This window comes from Haplochromis burtoni, unplaced genomic scaffold, assembly GCF_018398535.1.
Source record: "Haplochromis burtoni strain Fernald_Lab_line unplaced genomic scaffold, NCSU_Asbu1 Contig_4, whole genome shotgun sequence".
Classification (NCBI taxonomy): Eukaryota; Metazoa; Chordata; class Actinopteri; order Cichliformes; family Cichlidae; genus Haplochromis; species Haplochromis burtoni.
This window is the reverse complement of record NW_024582365.1, coordinates 3,955,037-3,978,772: the sequence shown is the minus strand read 5'-3', so window position 1 is coordinate 3,978,772 and position 23,736 is coordinate 3,955,037. Positions and strand designations below refer to the sequence as shown.

General features: G+C 40.4%; 3 protein-coding genes across 8 annotated transcripts in view; 2 read left to right on the top strand and 1 right to left on the bottom strand.

Moving 5' to 3' along the window:
• Positions 1-555: 555 nt before the first annotated feature.
• On the top strand, positions 556-13,022 carry LOC102300136 (sodium/potassium/calcium exchanger 3). Its single transcript, XM_005913369.3, has 17 exons — positions 556-1,112; positions 1,333-1,431; positions 2,956-3,032; positions 3,144-3,218; positions 3,631-3,715; positions 5,299-5,402; positions 5,478-5,552; positions 7,118-7,143; positions 7,239-7,292; positions 7,388-7,524; positions 7,801-7,889; positions 9,010-9,277; positions 10,220-10,386; positions 10,474-10,588; positions 10,666-10,778; positions 11,798-11,863; positions 12,049-13,022. Exons 1-17 carry the CDS (start codon positions 1,004-1,006, stop codon positions 12,157-12,159), a joined length of 1,770 nt encoding a protein of 589 aa, XP_005913431.1. The 5' UTR covers positions 556-1,003; the 3' UTR covers positions 12,160-13,022.
• Positions 13,023-14,013: 991 nt separating this feature from the next.
• Positions 14,014-23,104, bottom strand: dpf2l (D4, zinc and double PHD fingers family 2, like). Of its 3 annotated transcripts, none has more exons than XM_005913367.3 (11): positions 22,990-23,104; positions 21,219-21,379; positions 20,801-20,908; positions 20,460-20,650; positions 20,268-20,360; positions 19,368-19,452; positions 18,741-18,875; positions 17,982-18,113; positions 17,641-17,753; positions 15,771-15,852; positions 14,014-15,597 (listed from the first exon to the last, which is right to left on the bottom strand). In XM_005913367.3, exons 1-11 carry the CDS (start codon positions 23,019-23,021, stop codon positions 15,512-15,514), a joined length of 1,218 nt encoding a protein of 405 aa, XP_005913429.1. In that variant the 5' UTR covers positions 23,022-23,104; the 3' UTR covers positions 14,014-15,511. The 3 variants fall into 3 exon arrangements, with proteins under 3 accessions (XP_005913429.1, XP_005913428.1, XP_005913430.1); XM_005913366.3 differs by having other exon boundaries at positions 20,460-20,653; positions 22,990-23,103; XM_005913368.3 differs by lacking the exon at positions 18,741-18,875 and having other exon boundaries at positions 20,460-20,653; positions 22,990-23,103.
• The window catches only part of LOC102310073 (high-affinity choline transporter 1), a 38,685-nt gene continuing 38,025 nt past the window's right edge, over positions 23,077-23,736 (top strand). For all 4 annotated transcript variants that reach the window (XM_042221443.1, XM_014334672.2, XM_014334667.2 and 1 more), the window contains exon 1: positions 23,077-23,168. The gene's annotated coding sequence lies outside the window, so the exon portion shown is untranslated. The remainder of the gene's footprint in view (positions 23,169-23,736) is intronic.

The following is a 23,736-nucleotide window of genomic DNA, read 5'->3' as shown; positions in this document are numbered from 1 at the left end:
CTTTTTTTTTTTCCAGAATTCCGAGAAAAAGGGCAGAATTCTGACTTTTTTTCTCAAATTAAAGTCAGAATTCAGACGGGGAAAAAAATCTGAATTCTGACTTTAATCTCAGAATTTTGAGATTAGTCAGAATTCTTTAGTCTCAGAATTCAGATAAAAAAAGAATTCTTACATTAATTTCAGAATTCTCCATTCTGACGTTTTTCTGAGAATTCTGAGATTAAAGTCAGAATTCTTTAATCTCAGAATTCTGATTCCCAAAAACGAATAAACTATGGATGTTATGGCTCTCTTTGCAGTTTGCATCTTTTTTACTTTCACTTTTTTTGTTTTTATCTCATTTCATTGTCTTATCATCTATGTTAAGTTGCATTGCGCATATGTCTTTATTCAACATCTTTCTGATCTTATCTTATTTTTGGACCTTACTTCACACAGAGGCTTTACTCCCTTTAACCTTTTGAATTTTCTTTTTTTAATCGATGAAAAAAATATATATACTTTTGGAAAATATTCTCATGCACCCCACAGAATCCCGGTGCCGCGCGCTTCACGTGACACTTGAATCATTGCTTCGTGTTATCAGTATTTCACTCGCGTCGCCCCACCCAGCTGAAGGCGCTCTAGTCTGTAGGTCCAGGAAAAAAAGCCTCCTCCCCGACGGGAAAATCATAAACAGCAGATCAGATTTAGGTCAGGAGGAAAGACGGGATATTATCAAATAGGCGCTGGCTGATGATTCATTGTGTGCAAGTATCCGCTGGATGTATGTGAAGCGTGTGGATGCTGCACGGTTAGTGCTGACTGACTCCCGGAGATGCTGTGGACAGGCCGAACCTGTTTAACATCCGCTTGCTTATTGGATGGAGCAAAGAAAGATAGACAATAAATCAGAATAAGAGATCAACAGGCCAGTTGTATTCGGTCTGAGAGCAGGAGTCCGAGGAAGAGGGGCAGCGGCATGTTCTGAGCGGAGAGCCGACGAGCGGCGGCAGCAGGCGGGATGAAGGCTCCGAGAAGACCGAGGCAGACGCGCCTCCTCCGGCGTTTTTGCGTCTGTGGAGTCGGTCTGTTCGCAGCCGCCTGGATCTTTCACTTCTGTGATGTTACAGGTGCGTATAAAGACTCTGATTTAAAGTTGTCTTAACCACTCCTATACTTTCATTATTTGCTATAACAAATCAAATTGCAGTATTAAGGCAAATGTCACGTTGTACAGATTATTTTAGCGGGATACTAGTAAAGAAACACATTAAAGTTACATAAAAGGTTATGTTGAATTTATATCCTCAAATAGCTTAACTGTATTCATATGTGAATTACTCTTTTTAGACTACCATAGACCAACTGTGGATCACAGCAGCTCCTTATTCAAGAGGGAGCTCATCCAGCAAAAAGAAGACAACCAGACTGGGGGTGCTTCTAGATCTGGTGAGGTGCTTTACCACGTGTTTGTGTCTTTCACATACACTCTGTTTATAGGCGTGCATGATGCGCCAACAGGAACATTATCTTTACAAAACTTTAAAAGTCTAATTGCATCAGTGTGTTGAGCTAGAATGAGCTCAGGTTTGGATAACCATGGCACTGAGTGTACAGTCACCGTGACCTTCTGAGCCCTTGTGTGTTTATGGCAGTCAAAGTGTGCAATCTTCGTTTATCTCCTTAAATCAAGAACTATTTCCTCTTGTGCATTCCTTTACTCCTCTGGTCCACCTTTCATTTCTTTAAATTTAGTACATATATATGTTTTAAAAACAGTTAGGTCTTTGATGGTTGCTAGGAAACTGAGTTTGTGGTTTGATGTAGTGTGAATCTGGAGCTGTTCAAAGTGCCCGCTTGTGGTATTGACCCGCTGATTAGTAACCTCTCATCAGCCGCTCTACCATTGCTTATGCATGCTTGGATCTGTGTGGCTGCTTGAGATTTTTACAGAACACACTGAGCTGTATTCAGTCAGAATGAAGTTCCTGCCTCACGGAAATATAGTGCAGATCAACTTAAAAGCTTTGTTCAAACTATCATATTTCTATTTTTAAGAGCATCATGTGGTTTCTGATGCTAAAAATATACAGTTTGATCATGATCTGAATTAAACCAACATCACGCCATTTCTGCCTCTTAGGTGTGATTTGTGTTTGCCTCTAACTGCACATTGATATCTCTTTCACTTTTAAAAGCGGTTTAAAAAATCTGACGTACAGTTAAATCAGAAAACCTTGAGGGGAAGTCACTTGGGAGGCTGCTTTTCAGATTATTGTTGCGTCTGTATCATGAAAAAAAGCTTTTTAAATGTTGCAGTGAGCTGTGGTATTTATGAGCTTATGTGCAAGACAGTGCAGCCAAGCAAAGCAATCGCTTTCTGCTGGGAGGAGAAAGACTGTGACGCATGGTGACGCTCAGCCAAATTAGATGCCTCTGAACTTCAATATAATTGGAATTGCTTTTAGAAGAACTGACAAAGAAAGTCAATAAAACACTTGTTTTTGGATGGCGTGAGGGATAGTGTGAAGTCATAAGAGGAGCATGGAAAATACAGCTGTAATGCAATTGGACTCCTGGTTGTGTGACTTTAAACTCAAGCTGTGTCTAGACAAGATACAGGATACATTCAACAAACTGAGATACGCCAATTCTAGATCTGACGCATGCAAGGATAAATGCCTGCAGGTTCAGGGTGGAGCTGAGTTATAATTCTAATCACAGCCTTCATTTAACCACCTACCTCCAAGGGAACAAATCCTCCTTTAAAGAAAGTGTGTTAAAGTCACTGTGAGTTAATTTTGAGACGTGACAGAAAATAATCTTCAGATATCAGAAGATAAAAGTGCAGGTTTTAGGGAGTCGTGTTTAAAATGTAATGTATTAGAATACTTGGTAACTGGTTTTTGTTGTCCAACACTGTTTCCTAATTCCACACGTCATTAGATTACACTCTATCCATCTTTTCCCAAGCTATCAGTGAGTTTCCTGAAGACGTCTTTACTGTGGATCAAAGGAGACAGGGTGCAGTCCTCCTTCATGTTCTCTGTGTGAGTATCACATCTGTCTGAAAGCCTGCGTTTGACATAATAAAACGCTGTATTTTCTCTTATTTTCATCTTAAACCAAATCTTCAGTAATGCGTTTGCTGTATTTCTCAGGCTATCTACATGTTTCACGCACTGGCCATTGTCTGTGATGTTTACTTTGTGCCATCACTGGAAAAAGTGTCAGAGGTACGATGCACAAATCTATAATGGCTGAAAGTAAAGTGATACTTGATAGTTTCCCATTCTACTCTAGGTATTAAGTAAAAAAAAAAACCTTTAAAGGGTAAGAAGCGAGTGTATTTTCTTTATTGGCTGTAATTCATCTCTAAAGACATGAAACAATAGTGTGTTAGTCTATCAGAACTCTCTGTTTAAGCCTTGTGGTATTAAATTATAAACTAGTGTTCATGTTCATTGGACAAATGTAACCTTAGTTGATGTTTTTCTAGTAGTTTTTGGACAGCAGTAGAGGTCTTTGGCTACGGCAGGCTCTGGATAAACACACCGTATTTATTAGGATCAATCCTGTGACAGAAGAATACCAAATGTGACCATCCTCATCCTTAAGCCTGTTTAATCTCCCCTCTCCATCCACTAGAACCTTCAGCTCAGTCAGGATGTTGCCGGGGCAACCTTCATGGCAGCTGGGAGCTCCGCCCCTGAGCTCTTCACTTCTTTGATTGGTCAGTATCCCAGTCAGTCATTCCCTCCAGTTGGTTAGATCAATATTTCTGCCATCAGTGCTCCAATTAGAGGCAATCGGAGAGACAATGTCTAATCAGGACAGAGAAAAGTGCACATAGGGAGCCAGCAGTGATTAATTTTAGGCATTTATCATTAATCATAGATGTCAAGAAGACAACGTTTATTTTTGCTTGATGGTTTATCATGTCACTGTGGAGCAGGGTTTTTTTTTTATCATAAGCAGTGTTTCAGTAAATAAACTTTCACTTTTTTTTTTAAATAAGATTTAAAAAAATTAAATAAAATTAAATAAAACCTTTATTTTATATTTTGGAGTTTATGTTCTGATTTTTCCTGCTATTCCAGAGTCTATAGTTCTATGTTTACTTAACTGTTTTCCTAGTGGAGGGTTGTGTTTGTCCGTGTATTTTGTTTTCAGCTCATTATTCCAGCCTCCCCCTGTGTTGTGTTTTTATTCTTTAGTGTGAGCTTTCATATCTCTGTGTTTAGTTGGGTGCTGTTGTTATTTTTACTTTGTTAGTTAGTTGTCTCTTGTGTCTTGTTTTGAGTTTCACTCACTCCCCTGCATCATTGTCTTGATTGTGTGCTCCTGTGTCTCATTTCATTCACTCCCTCTTTGAGTAAACAGTCCTGTCTCCATTGTAGCCTCTGTCAGATACTCTGTGTGTTCACTGAGTTAGTCTCTGTGTTTTTAAGCTGTGCTTGTCATCCCCAGCTCTGTTTCTTTGTTGCCTTTTTCTGGGACTTTCACTCTAAGCTTATTGATAAGTACGTTAATCTGAGGCCAGGTCGGTGCATTAAGCTCAGACATGTCAAAAATTCAACCAGTTCAAAGGAATAAACGTTTCCAAGGTGAATATATTATAAGATAAGATGTACGTTATTTATCCCAGATGTGGGAAATTCTTTTGTTACAGTTAAAAAATTTCGTTAAACACAAACAAGCATATACAGCAGGTCAGTAAGTGTAACTGCTTATATAATAATGTTGCCCATACACTGTGACACTACAGTACAGTAATTAAATACATCACTTCTACATTTTGCCTTTTAGCATTATTTTCTTCTTCTTTTGCACAGATAAAACATATCAGATATAACTGTCTTGTATCAGGTATTGCAGCATCACTGTAGCACGAGCCATTGTTATTGTTAGCAGTATATTGTGATATTATTGTATTGTGACTCTGATCCTTTATTGAGACTAACTACTAACTACTTTTTTCTGCTTTTTCTGAAACAAATGTTGACCTACAGTTTATAAAAATGAAAGCCTTACTTCTAAATCAATGTTGCCTTTGGAAATGTCCTCAAAAATGGCCTCTGATACAATATATTTTAATCTTGAAAGAAAAAAGTCTTGCTTTGACTTTAGTTGACTTTAGGCAATAAGTCGGTAAATATTACAAAACATGAAAGACATCAGGCCAGCCCCTCTGGGTGTCAACTGACAGATGAATTACTGTGTTTATCTTCTGTTGAGAAACTCTTAATTTGTACACTGTTGCAGATAAAACACGTGTGCATGATTTCAGTTTGATCTTTCTTCTTCTGGACTTAGCCGTGTTTATCACAAAGGGTGACGTGGGCGTGGGAACTATTGTGGGATCAGCTGTCTTTAACATCCTGGTTATCATCGGCATCTGTGGCATCTTTGCAGGACAGGTACGCACACTACAGAGCACCCCTTGCTGCCTGACGGAGTCTTCACAGTGTTTCATGTTTCCTTTCTCTCTGCAGCCCATTGGTCTGAGCTGGTGGCCTCTGTTCCGTGATGCTGTTTTCTACATCCTCTCCATAGTGGTGCTTATTCTGGTGAGAAATCTCTACAGTACAAAACTCAGTACTGATGAAAAGTCCTGAAATCCTTTTGAACTGCCTTGAAGATATCAAAGCTTGGATGGCTTTGAACTTTTTGAGTTTCAATGAGAGTAAAACGGAGGTGATTGTATTTAGACCTAATAATATTTCATGCAGCCCGCTCGTAAATTTTGGTTTTCTAGGGTCTTATATCAAGCAGCGTGTGACAAATCTGGGAGTCATTATGGACTCAGATTTTAAATTGGACAAACATATTAGTTTGGTGTTGCGAAAAAGCTTTTTCCAGCTGAGGCAAATAGCTAAGCTGAAGCCCGTTTTGTCAAGACGTGACATGGAGAAGGTAATACATGCCTTTATTTCAACACGGCTTGACTACTGTAATGCACTGTTTTTTGGAGTCAGCCAACGATCTCTTGCTCGTCTTCAGCTCATTCAAAATGCTGCTGCCCGCCTCTTAACTGGTACCCACAGCTATGAACATGTAACACCTATCCTGTCTTCTCTTCATTGGCTTCCTGTTCATCACAGAATTAATTTCAAAGTCCTAACACTGGTTTTTAAATGCCTTAATGGTCTTGCTCCCCCATACCTTTCCGAGTTACTTCAGCCTTATATTCCTTCACGGACCCTCAGATCAGCTGACCAGCTGCTGTTGGTTGTCCCAAAATCAAGGCTTAAACGTAGAGGAGAACGAGCCTTTTCAGTTATGGCCCCAAAACTTTGGAATACGCTGCCTTTAAATATTTGACAGGCATCTTCGTTTCCTGTTTTTAAAATGCTTTTGAAAACACACCTTTTTTCGATAGCTTTCAGACTGGCTTGCGTTGATATGGTTTTTATGTGTTTTATTATGTTTTATGTGAGTGTCAGTGGTTGTACTTTGTGTTTTACCCTGTGTTTCTGTACAGCACTTTGGGCAAACGTTTTGTTTTTAAACGTGCTATATAAATAAACTGGATTTGGATTTTGAAATACTCACCATTATATGTAACATTATTCCTACAATTGAAAGGAAGCACCTTTTAGTGCAAGAATAAAAGCAAATGAAAGATGACTTTAATGTTAAACTGGTGCATCTAAAGTATATATTTTAATTGATAAATCAAGTAGGATACAAAGTCACGGCTCATACTCTGGTACACTGGTAATTCTCCATATAACGTGTGTTTTTATCGGTACTTTAGCAGCCCTACATTTGCTGCACATCTGCAAGCCCTTTTGCAACCCGCCTCTACTCCAGCTCCGCCTTTCAAAATCTGTAGATCAGATTTTCATGTGTCCACAGTGAAGGGCGCCAAATCATTTTTTTTTTTAGTTGTCTGATTTAACTACTATATAAAGCATAGGGCTAACAGTATAGGAAAAACTACACACCTCCTGTATTATTACAGGACATTAATATTGGGGGTTTTTGGCCAGTTTTTATTATTTCTCATTCTTTATAAAACAATCTTTTGCATGCCTATACTGCAACTTCTCACAGTGAGTTATGGTTTAAATATATTTCTAAAAAACTAATTGAAGTTGGCATTAAAGTTTCCTTCTTCTTTTTTTTGCAGGTGATCTATGATGAAAAAGTCCTGTGGTAAGACTGTGGTAAACGTTTTTTGCAGCCGGTGTGCGTTGGATGATTGTGTGGGTATTTGTGAATCTGTGGTGGTATTTGTGTGCATGTTTCAGGTGGGAGACCATCATCCTGATCTCTATGTATGGACTCTATATAATCATCATGAAGTGAGTCTTTGCTTCTGTTCATATTTCCAACCTAAAGCCACAACATGTTTTATACGTACCACAGGCAGCATCTTCATGTGTTGTGCTTTGTGAAGGTTTAACAGATCTCTGTGCTGCTTGGTGGAGAGACACTGCAGCAGGGCAGGTCAGCCGTGTCTGAGCGGTCTGCGACGGACGACTGCTGTCGGAAACGCCGGAGACGGCGACAATGACATGGTGCCGCTGAAACCAGGTGAAAAGGGTCGTGTTTGTACATGTGCTTGTACATCCAAAACAGGAAAAAGTTTGCCAAGCCTCTGAGCAGCATCCAGCAGACCTAGTGACACAGTTTAAGCTGTCAGTATAAGGTTCTTGTGTTCCCCTGGGGATTTCCAACAGGCTGAAATAGAACTAGACCATTTTGACGAACAAAAGTTATTCTCTACGTAACACTGTGTCCTTTTTGTCCTCCCCTCTTCTTTTATCTCCCACTAAACATTTTTCTGCTTTTCTTCCTTCTGTCTCCAAGACTCATGTGTGGTGGCCGGTCAGGATTCAGGGGTCGTGATGGTGGATGAGCTACTGAACTCGCACCCCCATCAACTCACTCTGTCAGAGGCAAGCCTCCGTCTTCTCATCACCCCGCATTACCCCCCCTTCACCTGCCTGCGCATGGCAGGACGCATGGTCATCAGCGAGGTACACTGCACATGCTCACACTCATTGCATAACATCAAGCTGCCCTGGCTTTTTCGGCCGGCTTGGTGGTATTTTGGTGGGCGATCATGGCTCAAGAGTTGGGAGTTCGCCTTGTAATCGGAAGGTTCCCGGTTCGAGCCCCGGCTTGGACAGTCTCGGTCGTTGTGTCCTTGGGCAAGACACTTCACCCGTTGCCTACTGATGGTGGTCAGAGGGCCTGGTGGCACCAGTGTCCGGCAGCCTCGCCTCTGTCAGTGCGCCCCAGGGTGGCTGTGGCTACAATGTAGCTTGCCATCACCAGTGTGTGTGAATGGGCGGATGACTGGATGTGTAAAGTGCTTTGGGGTCCTTAGCGACTAGTGTTATACCATCTATACAAATACAGACCATTTACCATTTTAATTTAGATTTAAATATAAACACTTCAATTCAGTGGTTTTCTTTTCTTTTTCTTGAAACCTAGAACTAGTTAGGGAGAAGTACACAGCATCAGCAGGAACCCAAAGCTGTGGTACTGGAATAAGAAGACACTAAATTGGTGCATCTATAGCAGACAAACTGGCAAACGGGGAGATGTGTACTGGCATATCAAACAACATCCTGTTTGCCATTGTTACACAGATGCCATCTAATAAGCCCACAAAGAAATCACACCAACACAGAGTGCAGCCTAATGCATAATATTAGCCCAGACACAAAAGCAGACAAGACCCCAATCTCCAAATCTGCTTCCTCACTCTCTCAGCTTTCTCTCTGTGCTTGCCATTTCCAGCATCAAATTAAAGCACACCTGCCAATGCTATGCCTGCTCTCTCCATGCCACCCCCACCCCCACCAAAATAAAGCTTTCTAAATCCCCTCTGGTGAATGTGAAGACTTGTCTAGCTGCATAATCACTCTTCCTGCCAGTTCAAATAATCTTAACTACCTTCATTTCCATAACCCTGCTGCAGTGTTTCTCATGTGTTTCTGTTTTCTCCTGAATAAAGTTCTTTCTTTTCTTAAATTTCTCCTGACTTCCCTCACCAATCACCCACAGAGGCAAAGGCTGATTCGGGCTCGGGTTGGCCCAGAGGAAGGGGCAGCTTCAGGGGAGGAAGGTTCGGGAGCCAGTGGGCCTTGGGGGAGAGAGAATGGGACGGCACCTGAGGGAGAGAGACAGCCACCAGAGGGAGAGTTGGAAAGGGGTAAAGAGACAGTAGGGGAGACATGTGGGGGAGGACAGCCCAAGGAGCAAGAGGAAGAGGAGGAGGAGCAAGAGGACCAAGATGAAGAGAATGTTCCTTTCAAACCGTTTGTCCTGCCAGGTAAGAGCCGGCCTCACAGAAAGGCCGACTGGGATTTTGTTTTAATACTTGGATGTGTTTCCCATTATTATGCTATAAAGGAAATCATTTTAAATGTGAGTTTATCCGCCTAACGTTAGATTGAATCTCAGGTATTGCATATGTTCAATACACAGTCAAATATATGCACCACCACCACACACCATCTTCACGGCAATTCACATCCAGCCGCAAAACAAGATTCTTCTTAAAAGTTCAATATATCTAAAAATTTAGGGCAAAGTGGTCCTGACACAGAAGTCAACTTTTTTGCTAAAAAAACATGTCTATATGGTAAGACTGAACTACGACACTTGAGCTAGTCAGTCTTATCAAATATGTCTTTTGGAAAAGCAAGAGACAAAACTTACTCTCAAAGTATCTGAAATGCACATGTAGGCCATACTGCGTCAAAGAAATACTAAAAAACACACACTTTTTGCTTTTCGCAATAACTAGAGTTTTACCCACTATGATGTTAATATTCATTACATATTTAAAACTCAGGAAACACAGAAAAAGATTAATCCTGAAGCTCGATCATGTACCTGGCCACAGGATGCCATTTTTTGCCATCCACAGCCAATTAAATCTTCCTCTCCACAGAAAATGCAGAGATGAGAGACTGTGTCGATCTTCTAAAAGGCTTTTTCTGTCGTTGGAATCAGCCAGAACTTCCTGCTTTGATAAATAATAATATAATTATTCATCAAGGCACTGTAGAGATAATCCTTTACAGTATTTGATAGCTGATGGAGTTAGTTAAAAGGAGATGACACGAGAAGTCGCGGACACATCCAGGCTGTGCCAGTGAATAATTTAAGGGTTCAGATTAAACTGTAAGGACGCCTCTGGGCAAACTGGTGGGCGTGTGTGTGTTTCACCTTGTTTGTGCATTTCTGAGTGTTTTCATCATGTTCTCAGATGGGTGGTGTGTGCGTCTGAAGTGGCTGCTCTCCTGGCCTGTGAGCGTCCTGCTTTACTGCACCATCCCTGACTGTAACCTGCCGCGGTGGGAGCGCTGGTACCTGCTCACCTTCCTGTCCTCCACACTCTGGATAGCCTTCTTCTCCTACCTCATGGTCTGGATGGTATGATGCACATTCACACACACACACACATTTGGTTTAAACACACACGTACACACACAGGCGCATGACCATTTTTCCTCTCTTAAGGTGACAATAATCAGCTATACATTTGGAATCCCAGATGTGATCATGGGCATCACTTTCCTGGCTGCTGGCACGAGTGTCCCTGACTGCATGGCCAGTCTCATTGTCGCCCGACAAGGTGTGTATTTGTGTGTTTAATATTTAATGAATGAAAGGAAAATGAAGATGTGAACATATGATGTTGTTATGCTGCAGGGATGGGCGACATGGCTGTGTCCAACTCCATTGGCAGTAATATCTTTGATGTGCTGCTGGGTCTGGGCTTTCCCTGGGCGCTGAGGACTCTTATAGTCAGCTATGGATCAGTGGTAACATCAGCTGTTCTCTGTACCTCAGTTTCAGTTTTACTTTTGATATGTAAGCTAGCATAGCTTCAATATTACCATGAAATGTGTTTGACGAGACAAAAAAAAGTCGCTCGGCACCTGAAGAAAACTTTTGTAAGTACCTTACACGATATTCAAGGCACCTTTAAAACTTACATTTGTAATTGGACAATATTTATAGAACTACTGAATTACTCTTTCATTGTTAACTACCATTTCTTTTGATTTGTAACTGATTTGTAATGAAGAAGTAATTCAAAGCTGCTATAACTAGTATTTGAAGGTTACATCAGTGTTAAAATGTGAAGATTATGCTCATCCAGATCACTGTTTAGCTCTGCAGTCTTATTGTTTTGATTCACTGTTACTTCTCTCAAAACACTGCCTTTAGCGGTGAAAGCAGCTGTCGCTACAGCCCTCTGTAAACTGTTTGTTGAGGACCAGTAGCAGACACACACAGCTAATGTGTGTGTAAGGCAATGCACCAGAACCAGATATTTATTCAAGGAGTTGCAAGAGACCAAAAACTTTTTTCTGAGGTCATGGGCTCTCTTCATCCTTTCTTTAAGCTTTGTTCTGATTGGATGCTCCTCACAAACAAAAGGTTTGAACAGCAGGTAGGCGGGGTTCCTGTGCTTGTGCTTGTGCCAGAGTTCTCTGAAACTACCAATTGTAAAGGATCTCTCTTGGCATCATACATTGTGTTTTTGTTTTATTTAATTGCAGTCTGAAGCCTGAGCGTTTGGCTCACAGGGATTACCTGTACAGGTGCTGATCTCTTTATTTGAAATGCTGTCCAGAGGAACGGTAAATAAATGACAGGGAGAAAGAATAATCATACAAAATCCCTTTTAAACAGTGTGAGTTTCTTTCATTTAAAAATGAAAAAAAAAAAAGCCCCAAAATTAAAAATCATTGGCCAAAACCAAAATTTGACTGTGAACATGTTGCAAGTGTTTTAAAACAGCGCGTTACACACTTCACATTGTGTGTCCTGTCAGGTGACGATAAACAGCAAAGGCCTGGTGTACTCAGTGATTCTGCTTCTGGCCTCAGTCACGCTTACTGTGAGTAGCTCATCTCCTGATGTTATAAAGCACAGATCAAATAGTGAGATTGTGTACAAAAACAAACAAACCACCCATCACTGTCTGAGACCATTTTCACTAACATATTTCGTGATTACACAACAAAACAAAAAGCACTTATTTAATTTTTCCCCGTGTGCCTCTTTCTGTCCGTAACTCCTCAGGTCCTCTGTGTCCATATGAACCACTGGAGGCTGGACCGCAGGCTGGGAGTCTGCCTCCTGCTGCTGTACGCTGTCTTCCTGCTCTGCTCCGTCGGTTTCGAACAGCTTTAGATGACACTCCCGTTACACGCAAACAAACGGCCCTCCTCCCCTGCTGCCATTATTAATGAAAAACGTACGGAGAGATGATTTATGGTTTCATTTCAAAGTGGCTTTCCACAATAGATAGTCGTTACTATGACACCGGCTGCCTACAAGCGAAATTGTTTACCTTTGATAAATGAGTCTTTTACAGAGTTTTGTACTGTAGCACTTCCAACCCGATGATAATGCACTGTCTCACAAGAAATTTATAAAATATGGAATTTGTATTCTGAAACCTAAAATATTATATAAGAACCCCAAAGTGTGTTGGTTTACTTATTATTACTGCCACAAGTAACCTCAACGAGCAGATGATTTCACATGTAAGTGTATATGGTTGCTTCTCGGTTTGTCCACTTATTTCATGTAAAGTTTTGTGTTTTCGTCAAGCCTTTGTATCTGTAGCTGTAAAAATAGCATAGCATGGCTAATCACGCTCCAGATATTTGCACTAAGCCACTGTTGTCTTGGCTTTGTATACAAATGTAGGCCCCCCTCCCCCCTGCTAAAAGCTTCTCAACACAAAGGTTGTTTTAATTTTTCCTGAAACAACAATGAATATATTCTGTAAGATGTTTATAAATGTCTGTCTGGAGAGGGTCCTGAAGTGTATGTCTTTGAGTTACGAGTGCAATAAAAATCTTTGTTCTGTGATGTTTGTCTTCTGAGGCTCGAAATTCTTAATCACACTTTTAATATTTAACGGCACTGTGAAATTTGTTGCGAAAAAGATTAAAACATCTCAGAAGAGTTAAACCAAAGAGGACTAAATTTAAACTTGTTTTGAATGGACCCGAAGAAGCAGGAAAACCTACAGTAGTTCTCAGACATTTTCTGGCATTTCTCCACACCTTAATTTTTACAAATCATTCATTTCTATTAATTTACCCAGCTCTTGATCGGTGCAACATCATCAGCAAACTTTGGTTGTTTATTTTTTCTAATACTTTTATTCACCAAGATGGCAAACAGGCCAGATGGGCTACCCACAGCCATGGTCAAAGGTGGAGGCTGAAATTGGTTTTTGGGACATGGAAACTAATTTAACTTTGTCCTGTCAGCAGTTTAGCTGCTAAAGCAGATGACAGAAGTGATGTATGTAAACGCTGTTGCTACTTTAACACAGTGGCACTCTCGTTTTAGAATGGATACCGAAGCTAGGTTAAAAACAGTCAGGGGTGTTTACCTGCTGCAGTTCAGCACCATGGACAGTTCCACAACCGTCGGCTAATTTTAATGATAGGGAAAATGCTAAAAATATGCAATATGATTTCAATAAAGAAAAAGGTAAAGAAGCAGTGTTATGGAGGTTTGTGACAGCATGCATAAGCTCAAATGCACTGAACAGGCAAACATCCAGTCTGACTTTGCTACTTCAGATTTGTCACCTGCAAATCCATGATGTTATTCTCCCGTTTGATAACATCTAAAAGGTGCTCTACTGGATTGCGATTGTAATGAGTGGTTGAGTTATTGCTGGCTTCCTATCACATTGAAGCAGTCTCCTCTGACCTCAGACATCAACAAGGCAATTTCTCCAGAGAATATGCTCAGCCTGGTCTTTTTGCAGTGCTTTTTAAGATTATTCTTTGGAAACCCAAGAGATGGTTGTGTGGGAAAATCCCAGTACATTTGGTGCCACATTCACAATCACTGGAATTGTCTTTTCCAAGTGGCACTGACCTGTCTAAATTCAGTGAGTTGCTGCCATTTGGTTAAGTAAGCAGATCATTTTGTTAACAAGCAGTTGAATAGTCGTCCATAATCATAATTAAGGAAGGAATAATTCAGGAAAAGACAAAAATGAAATAACAATGAACACATTATTAAAGGTGATATTTTTCATTCAGGCTAAATTGGCTTCAATACCAAAGAAATGTAAAAATAAAAATAGTACAACAAAGTACATCATTATACAAATACTCATAATGGAGGTTTGACATATCAGAATAATCAAATAAATCCAAACATGTCACAGTCATAAAAAAAATAGAAAAAGGCAAATACAGTACAGAGAATGCATTAGGAGCTAGATATTGAAGTGTTTGCTATGCTGTAGAGTTTACAAAATTCTACTAGAAAACTCCCAATACCAATGGAATATCAGATAATACAAAATGAAAAAATAAAATAAAATACAAACAATACAATGTCAACAACAACAAAAAAAATAAAGAGTGTGACATGAGAGAGTGTGTGTGCGTTCATACGGGTGCAATTTGCATGCAAATCTGCCTCAGTGTGACAAATGATGAAAGCAGCTACAGTTTGTGAATGAGTGTGTGCCACTGAATCAACAGAAATGGAGTGTGAAAGGATGATGTCACTGCTAGATGAAGTTTACAAAGCAAGCAAAATAACAGCTGTGAGAACAGGATGCTACTTTATCCTAATTAGTTTCATGTTTCTGACGTCCCGGCAAAATCAGGTTTTCTGTCTGATGGAGAAAGATGAAAAAAAAAGGGGGGGAAAGGCTTTTGTTTGATGAGCTCAGCCTACAGCATATGGTCTTTATGTAGTGTTTGGTTGAAGTAATGGAGTGGAGGTGAAAGGTAGCAAATACAAAAACTTTTGTGCAGACTCAAATGAGCGAGTGATGAGCTGCTGTCGTGTGATGGCGGACCTTGGCACTGACCGGGTCCCTCTCTGGAAACTTCCTCAAAGGATAAATACTCCGATGGATCAGACAAAAGCACACATGCCACTACAAAAGCCCACTAGTAACCAGAACAATAACAATAATGATAATAATAACAATAAGAAGAAGAAGAAGAAGAAGAAGAAGAAGAATACTCAACCGTTTACTGTATGTTGTGACATTTTCCTTTTGCTCCTTTCGGGGAATAAAAACAGATCATTCAGCAGAAGAAGAACTGTGGTGGGTCGACACTGCACACTGTGTCTTTGAGTGTGAGGGGTGCAGGTTGTTAGCTGTGGTGCTAATCCGTTTTCTCCTAGGAGCTCCCATGGAGACAGCAGCTACTATGGTTACTGTATGCGCTGTGTCTCTGGTATCTGGTGTGTAACAGTCCAGGAGAAAGTGTGTGTCCATGCTGTTTGACGGCAGCCCTCGGGGACTCTGCAGGCAGGTTGGTAGTGACGGTTTGATCCCCGTGGTTGCTGATCTGAGGTCTGTTTTGGCTCTGTTCCCCCCTCCCCCTTTGGCCGCTGAAGATATGAAAGACTTCTAAAGCTGATCTGCAATCCGGCTCAGCTACATCAGGACCGAGCCTCGAGCTCCGGACTGAGAGGAGGTCTGACGTTTCAATTCGGGGTGGGATCCTGGTGCCTGAAGGGGGTGGAGTCCACCACTGTGTTGTCACTCAGGGGCGGAGCTCTGGTTTTGCTGGTATATGGAGGCTTTGTCCTTCAGCAGAGCCAGGCACAGGTGGCAGCTCCAGCTCCCTGGAAAACAGAAGCAAAGTGAGACAAGGCTCGAAGTGATGGAATCTCGGAGTAACTTGGCAGATACCAGAAGGCCACTAGCTGGTGTATTGGTCACATTTTTACAGCTCTCTCAGTTGTATCTAACAACTTCCTCTGAGTTTGCTACCCTCTGCTGTAAAGTGTCTGCTTACCCTCTGGTGGTTCAGTCATGGGTGGAGTTAGACAGTACATGTGGTAGCCTCGATCACAGTCATCACAGAACAGCAGCTGGTCCTACAAATACACAAAATTTCAATTTACTGATGAAACGCTCACCGCTCACGCCTTTCACTCTCCTAACCCTCGGCATTTAATAATTAGTTATTATTATTCATCTCTGGCTCTTCCACCGTGTGTCTTTTATCCCATGTTCCTCCCCTCACACCCAAATAGGCGATGGCTGCTCCTTCTGAGCCTGGTTCCGCTGGAGATTTCTTTCTATTAAAAGGAAGTTTCTCCTACCCACTGTCACCAAAGTGCTTGCTCATAGGGGGCTGTCTGATTGTTGGGGTATTTCCTGTATTACTCATGGGCTTTACCTTACATTGTAAGGAAGAGACACTGTATGAAAACTGAATTGAAGTAAGGAGGAGCAAAAGGACAGTTACTCTCAGAAACAGTCTCAATTTCTGTTTGTCAAAATAAGCTAAAATTAATTAATTAATTAATTAATTAATTAATTAATTAATTAACAGACTTAAAAAAAATACTGGTGACCACCAGTGCTACCACTCAGAGGGTTAGGGTAACCCTTCCTAGTAGATAAACCTATGGTATCAATTTAAAAATCCTGCATTACATTGTTCTTGCTATCACATTAACAAGATTTTCAGGAAACTTGACCTCACCAGGATTTCAACTGATCCGAGATTTTTAATAGCCAGCCCTAAGGTATCAGTTCGAAGCTCGTACATCACCTTGTTGAGTTATCGCATTCACAAGAAGAATATCCGATATCATTTTTATATGATTTTCTCTTTAATTGAACTATGAAATTCCCCACTCGTAGGACTAATAAAGGTATTTTATCTTATCTTATTATCCAATTTTTAAAAATCTGATATCCAAAGATACTGTTTATTTGGCCCAGTATGTTATGCTGGTGTCAAGACAGCAGTTCATCAATAAAGAAAATAAAGTTAATCACACCTACATGAGCCACTATAACAACTAATATGCCTTTGTTGTCCCTCTCAAACTCATTAAACACACTAAAAACAGAGTCGGGGGGACTGCAAGTCAACAAGCTGAAACTGAGAAGTGATGTTGCACTGTGTCTGTCCCACAGCTGTGACGCACAGAGTGGATGTTTGCTCATTAAAACAAAACGATTTTTAAAATTAGAAAGTTTAAGTCAAATAATATACCTTTAAAATTTTCTACCATATTCTTAGTAAATCTTGCAGTGCATAGTAAATAAATATCTTTTTACAATTCTGGTAAAAGCAGCCAAAAAGGCAGTCAAGAGATGCTGGCTCCTTCCCGTGCCTCCCACTATATCAGAGTAGAAAGACATTGTGAATGAGATTTATGTAATGGAAGCTATTATGTTTTCAATAAGTCTTAAAAAAAAAAAAAAAAAAAAAAAAGAGCATTTTTGGCAAATTATGGAGCAAGTGGGTCAGTTTTATTAAGCCTCTGCACCCAGACTTTGTTGAAATTTCTCCTGTTTAGAAACTTAGAGTGCCTGTGAGTGCCTTATCCCCCTTTAAACCCTGTGACGGATGTTTTTCCTTTGCTCCCCACTTGTTCTTTGTTCTCAAAACGTAAAAAGATAAAAGTGGTTTATATTTGGACATCCTGTTATTGACACACTATGTTGTACTCCACTTCTCGAAAATAAAGAATTTCAAAAAAAAAAAAAGACAGTCTTATGTGGATATGGTCAAAAAGAGAAGAAAGGGGTCACAGGCAGTTTTTTTTAACTTGTTACCACTACAGATTAAGGTTTTGGGGAACATTAAAAAAATAAATAAATAAAAATAAATAAATAAATAAAAAATTTTTTTTTAAAAAGCTCACATCATTCTCGGAGGTGCCACAAACATTGCAGCATTTGCACTCGATGCACTGCCAGCGATAGGTCTTCACCGCAGCCATCATCACTGGTGTGAACTGCAGGCACGTTGGGTGGCCTACGCAAAGGAGACAAAAAAAACCCAAAACACACACACAAAACAGGTGAACAACAATGAAAACTGTCAGGAAGTAGTGTGGAAAGACCTGCAGGCATCATGATACAGAACATTTTAAGGTTTAAATGGTTGTCTCAAGAAAGACCAATTACACCAAACAGCAGATAAATATCTGCTTTTAACTATATGTGTGATAACCAAGCCTAAAGGGACACAATGCGTTCATACCTGAGCGACCGCAGTCTGAACAGGATACCAACTCTTCTGATTGGCCGGTCTTCTGGTTTAGGGTGGAATCTCCCAGACAGAAGTCACAGTAATCATTGGGCAGTGCCAGCCCATTGGGACCCTTCTTAGTAGCTGTGCAGGAAATAAGTGAAGAAACTATAAGAATCTGAACGTATGAAGGAAAGAGAACACTGCGCTCTTCTCCCAGGTAAGCAGATCAGCATATACAGCTTAAAAATGAAAGTTCCACATTTTCCAAGTACAAACCTGTTTGTAGCAGGCCTTCCAAAAATAACATTCATAATGATGATGCATTGAATTATGATTGAAACTTAAGTATGAGTGACAACTCACAAAACGCACTTGTTTTTATGTATATGATAACACGATTTCGCGTGCACAAAGGATTTTTTTTTTTTTTTAAAAAGCAAGACCATGGATATGTTTGGGGGTTTAAAAAAAACAGACAAAGGAAAAAATAAATATGGATGATATGCTTTAAAAAAAAAAAAAAAAAAGGGGGGGGGGGAGCCAAAAGTCCCAACTGTGCAAGCATGTTTCAATCAGGAATGCCTCCAAATTTGGGATCTGAAATAATGAAAATCTAAAAATGAAAAGAGCAAGAAAAATTTAAAAAAAAAAAGAATGAGAGAGAGACTTCCCTTGAACAAACACACACATGCTACACAGCATGCAACCAAACCTCCCTCCCCTCTTTCTCTCCATCTCTCTCTCTCTCAGCACTAGAGAGTGACTCACTCTTCTGCTCCTCAGGCTGGCGAGGAGTGGGTGGTGCCTCGATCTCCTCGCGGTCCTCGCCCTCCTCCTCTGCCAGGTGAGAGTGTGTATAGTGGTAGCTCAGGCCAGGACGGTTCTTGTAGCGCTTCCCACAAACTGACACACACACACACGTTCATACAAAAGTGTTATAGTTGTGGCAGCGAATTTTAACTACCGTCCAAAAAGGCCCAAGTTGGAAACAAGGTGGGCGTGCACCTTTCACCACCTCAAAACCAAGTAAAAGAAAAAACATTAAAAAAAACTAACTTCATTTCATATGATTAATTGTTGACGGACACGCTAGTAGCAGACTCATACAGCGAAGGAGAGCATTTGCACAGTGAGCTGGGGCCAACAGGAAGTTACAGAGCACACGAAGCAGCATCTCAGGGATAAGAGAGAGAAAAGAAAAAAAAGACAACGCATCCAGGCGAGCAACTTTTTCAACTTCTGCGTCGTCAAACTTTAGTTCCAGGTGGGATCTTTCAGATGACTCCATGCATGGCACAAGGCTCATCTTTGTCTTTTAAGAGGGGAAAAGCAAAAGCCTCTCTTGCTGACATGCATGGCGCACACAAACACGTTACACAGAAAGCTAATACTCACTGTCGCAGGCGTAAGGTTTATCCCTTTCCTCCAGCGCTGCAGCTGCGGCCTCCGTTTTCTTCTTGCCATTCTTGTCGCTGCGGCCCTGAACAACAATTTGCACAGTTGAGACCAACAAACAGACCAACTTAAACAACACAACTTACTTTGCATACATCACCTTTAACGGTTTTGAAAAACAATGAGAAGTAAGTGCATTTCTGACAATTGGTACAGATCAAAATGTTTTGGGAAATGAAAATGAATTGAACATTTTGTGAAATTGGTTCACTGGAGAAATCAAAATTACAAAAATAAACTCTGACACAGGAGAACCAGCTGAACAAGAAAAGCCCCTTTCAGATAAATATGCCTTTCGATAAGAGTGTCAGCTTCATGTATCAAAAGCACAATGGCCAACCGTATCTGTGTCTGAATGACAGAACAGTGTCAGTCAATCAGACTAAAGAAGCCAGTGATGTTTCATATTGTATCTCTGAAGAGATCAAACAATATCCATGGAAAAGAAGTGCGTTTAAGAAAAACGTTAGATTGAGAACTATAAGCATTGCAACTTAAGTAGTAACTGTAAGCGCTGTTGTTGTAAGTTGTTTTAATTCAGTTATCTATCAACTATCACTGTTTTAATTATGTAAGACAAATGATGAGCTGATTAATCAAATTAACTGTATTATTAAAAATGACTACATTGAAAACACATTACGCTGACTGCAAATAAGACAAAGGATGACTTGAATTATCAGCAGCTCATCTGGTCACGTTTTTCTTTTTGTTATTGTAAAGATTTCTTTATTTCCTGTCAGAAAGATGTAACATCAAATGTCGGCCAAGTTAATATTTTAAACATATCAGTTTAGACTCACAGTTGGCAATCCATCAGTGAAGAAACAGAACACTAACCTTGGACTTGCTCTTCCCTCGCCTCTTGGGGGTCTCATCCTCAAAGTCTTCGTCATCCAGATCATCCAGGTAGTCATCATGGTCCAGCACTCTCTACCATAAAAATAACAGTCTAATTGCTTCTGCTTGTTAAAAAAAAAAAAAAAATCATTTGTGCCAAAGCATCAGCATCGAGTCAGCTTTGGGTCTGACCTTACGGATGCGCCCAGAGGATGTGGTGGTCGTTGATGTCACAGGAGGCTCCACGGTAGCCGGATCATCCTCAGGGCCTCGAACATCTGCCACACCGCTCCTCCTTTCAAGAGGCTCTCCTTTCAGCAGGGCCTCCAAACTGCTGCCATCCACTGCTCCCAAGGCATCGCGCTTCAGACCCAGCTCCAAGTCTGCTACACAAACAAAGCAGAACAAAAATGCATACAACCACTACAAGTGTAACAGATAAACCAGTGTATAGAAGAAAGAAAAAAAAAGAAAATAATTAAACTTATGGAATGTTTATTTAAATGGAAAAGTTGTTTCATCAGAGGTGGTACCTGGTTTGATTGGGGGAAAGGCCAGACGGGGATCCTCAGGGGGATGAGAACGCCGTTTCTTTCTCCAGCGACGGGCTGGGTAGGTGTAGAGCTGCCCTGGAGCTACGCCTGATGTGACAGAGAAACACCAAAAGCTGAAGTATGTTTTAGTGAGATGACATGCTACACCCTGTATATCAGTTACAGAGATCATCTAAGGAGCTTGGAAAGAAAAGTGACTGGACTTCATCAACCTCTAATCCAAGAAGCTTCTTCAGTTCTTTGGTTCTTCAGAAGCTTCTCGGATAAGAGGTGAAATGTCTTCAAGAAACGTAAGGTCGTCCAGTCGCTTTGCTTTCCAAGCTCCTTGGATTACTATGACCTAGATGACTGAGAACCTACAAATACTTAAAGAAATCATCCAACACTACTTCGATACCTGCACTTCGGTGTCTCTTCTCCATCCAGATGTAACAGTTTGACTGGGCTACACCAGTCTGAGAGTCCAGGAAAGGCATAAGGATGCTGCGCTCGGCACACAGACGAGCATTATAATTATGACACTGCTCCATGGCATCTCTGTAATACTGCTCTCCAAGCCTGAAAAGTGGAAGTTGAACACTAACAGGTCAAATAACACAAATCAGAACAGACTATTAATAATCAACTGCTAATTAAACAAAGTTCAAATAATCAACACTGAAGAGATAAGTAAAAATGTATCAGCAGCACCAGCAGTCCTTAAAATGTCTGTTTAACTGTCTCATTACATTTGTTGTCACAAATGCTTTCGTGGTTTCCCTCCTTGGCTTGCTTTAGCTCAGATATCCCTGCACAGTCAATGGGTGTATCTCTAGCTAAAATTATCCAGAGCTCAGAGCCAGGCACAAGCTAGCAGCCTCAGTATGAGCAAAAGATCAATGCAGTTATGTGAAAAATTATGCAAGCAAGTGAAAAAGATATAAGAGTTATCTGGTTAAGTTATTAACATACTGCAAACAACACACAGCAGAGCATTTTATTTTCAGTAATTTAAGTGAGAGAAGATCCTCTAATTAACTTCAACCTGGGGGACATTTTCAAGTTTAATCATCTCTTTATTATGAAAATAATTTGCATTGAAAAAAAGGTTCAGTTTGATTAATATATCCTGAGTTATAGTTCTTAGAGAAAAAAAGGAAATGGTATTGGCAGGTCGCAGTTAAGGGAAAAATCAGCCAAGAAAATTGCAATCAGTGCTTCTCTAGTACTAAACCTTTTTTTCAGCTGCTATTTTTGTTACTTATCTGCCAAGCAAATTTTAGCTGGGTTTAACAGCATGACTATGCTCTGTAAAGAGTCGAGATAAAGTGAATTAAGACACATAAAAGCTTATTTTCACTTTAAAACAGTCTTTTTTGAATGACATGCAGCTGATACATGACTGTGCTATCACACAAACCGGCCTTGCTTGAGCTGCACAACAAAGGAGCTGTGAAATTACTGCAAACGGCACTACCGAACAACCTACTGCGACTTTGCTCGCATATTTCACCACAAACGTCTCTTCTACTGCTTTGCAATTACATCACAATTTAACTATTTTAACAGAGTAGTCAATGTCGATGTATCTAAAATGAATAATTAAGGGTTACTGCTCTCCTCATAAATCCACTATTAATTATGTTGAATCACAACAGTAAAACGCTGATATTTTCTGTCTGGGGTCAATGTATTTAATTATTTACTTACGGGCGACACCAAACCAAGCCTAGTTTCATTTGAGCACTCAGCATTATCAGTAACGGTGGAGGGTGTCAGAACAAAAGGTTGATTGTTAGCGACTCTCGTCACAACAAAGCGCCCGCCAACCTGACAGGTTAAAGGAAAATTAACCCTCTTTCATCTGCGTGCGACTGGCTACAAACAGTTTAAAGCTTTTACACGTAAAACCACTTTAAGTACAATTAAGACTTGCTGAATTAGGCTTAAACTGAGGCTGAAATGCAGCTCCATAGCAGGGTTGATTCCCTTATGTTTCCCCAAAGCTAACAAGCTAACAGTAGCACGGAGGATAACGTTATCCTCTTGGGACAATTATCGTATTCAATACTGAAGATGCGATGTGCAATTTTTCTGCGCCCTGCCTTTAAAACGATGAATAATTAACTAAAAAGGCGCCTCTGTGCGGCTGCTAGTTTAACTCTCACAATAAATAAAGGTAAACTTACACTTTAACAACACTGTCGACGGCCGCCGCCATATTTGCTTATTGCGGTTGTGTGATGTGCCACTGCGCCTGCGCACAGATTCTGGAAACCGTTATTGCCTCCACCTGGTGAAAAACACGAAATGCGCATTTTACAACAAACTTCTCCGCACTTCGGTTCCGCTACACAACCATATTCGGGTAAGAGGAGTCATTTTTACTTAAGGTGACTTATAGACGAAAGAATATGAAACATGAGCAAAAATCTGATGCATAAAATACTAATAAGTTTAGAAAATGTGCCATGTGTTGAAATTGTGTGTCTCTCGACGTTTGTTTGGTTTGGGGGGGGGGTTGGTTTTAGTTTTGTTTTTTTTGTTTTTTTACTACAACCAAAGTTCAAATTTGTCAACAGAACAAGCATTTATATTTACTGTGAGACAGGGTTGTCTACATCATTTATTTTCAAAAGCTTCTATGCCAAGCAAGCCAACATAACAATGCACACCTGAGTTAATGTGTGCTCAAAATAACTTGCATTTTTCGACATTTGTAGCATCTGATTATAGCCCCCCCCCCAAAAAAATTTTTTCTTTTTAACCTACTATCATATGCTTTGCCTCAGTGGCCTTATCAAACAGTCCATGGACTGTTTGATAAGGCCCTAGACCGTTTGTTGCAACAAACGGTTGTGGAAAATTTAACAATAACCTGCAACACATCCAGCGAGCTTGATTTGAAGTGGGTTTAATAAATACATCGCAATGTG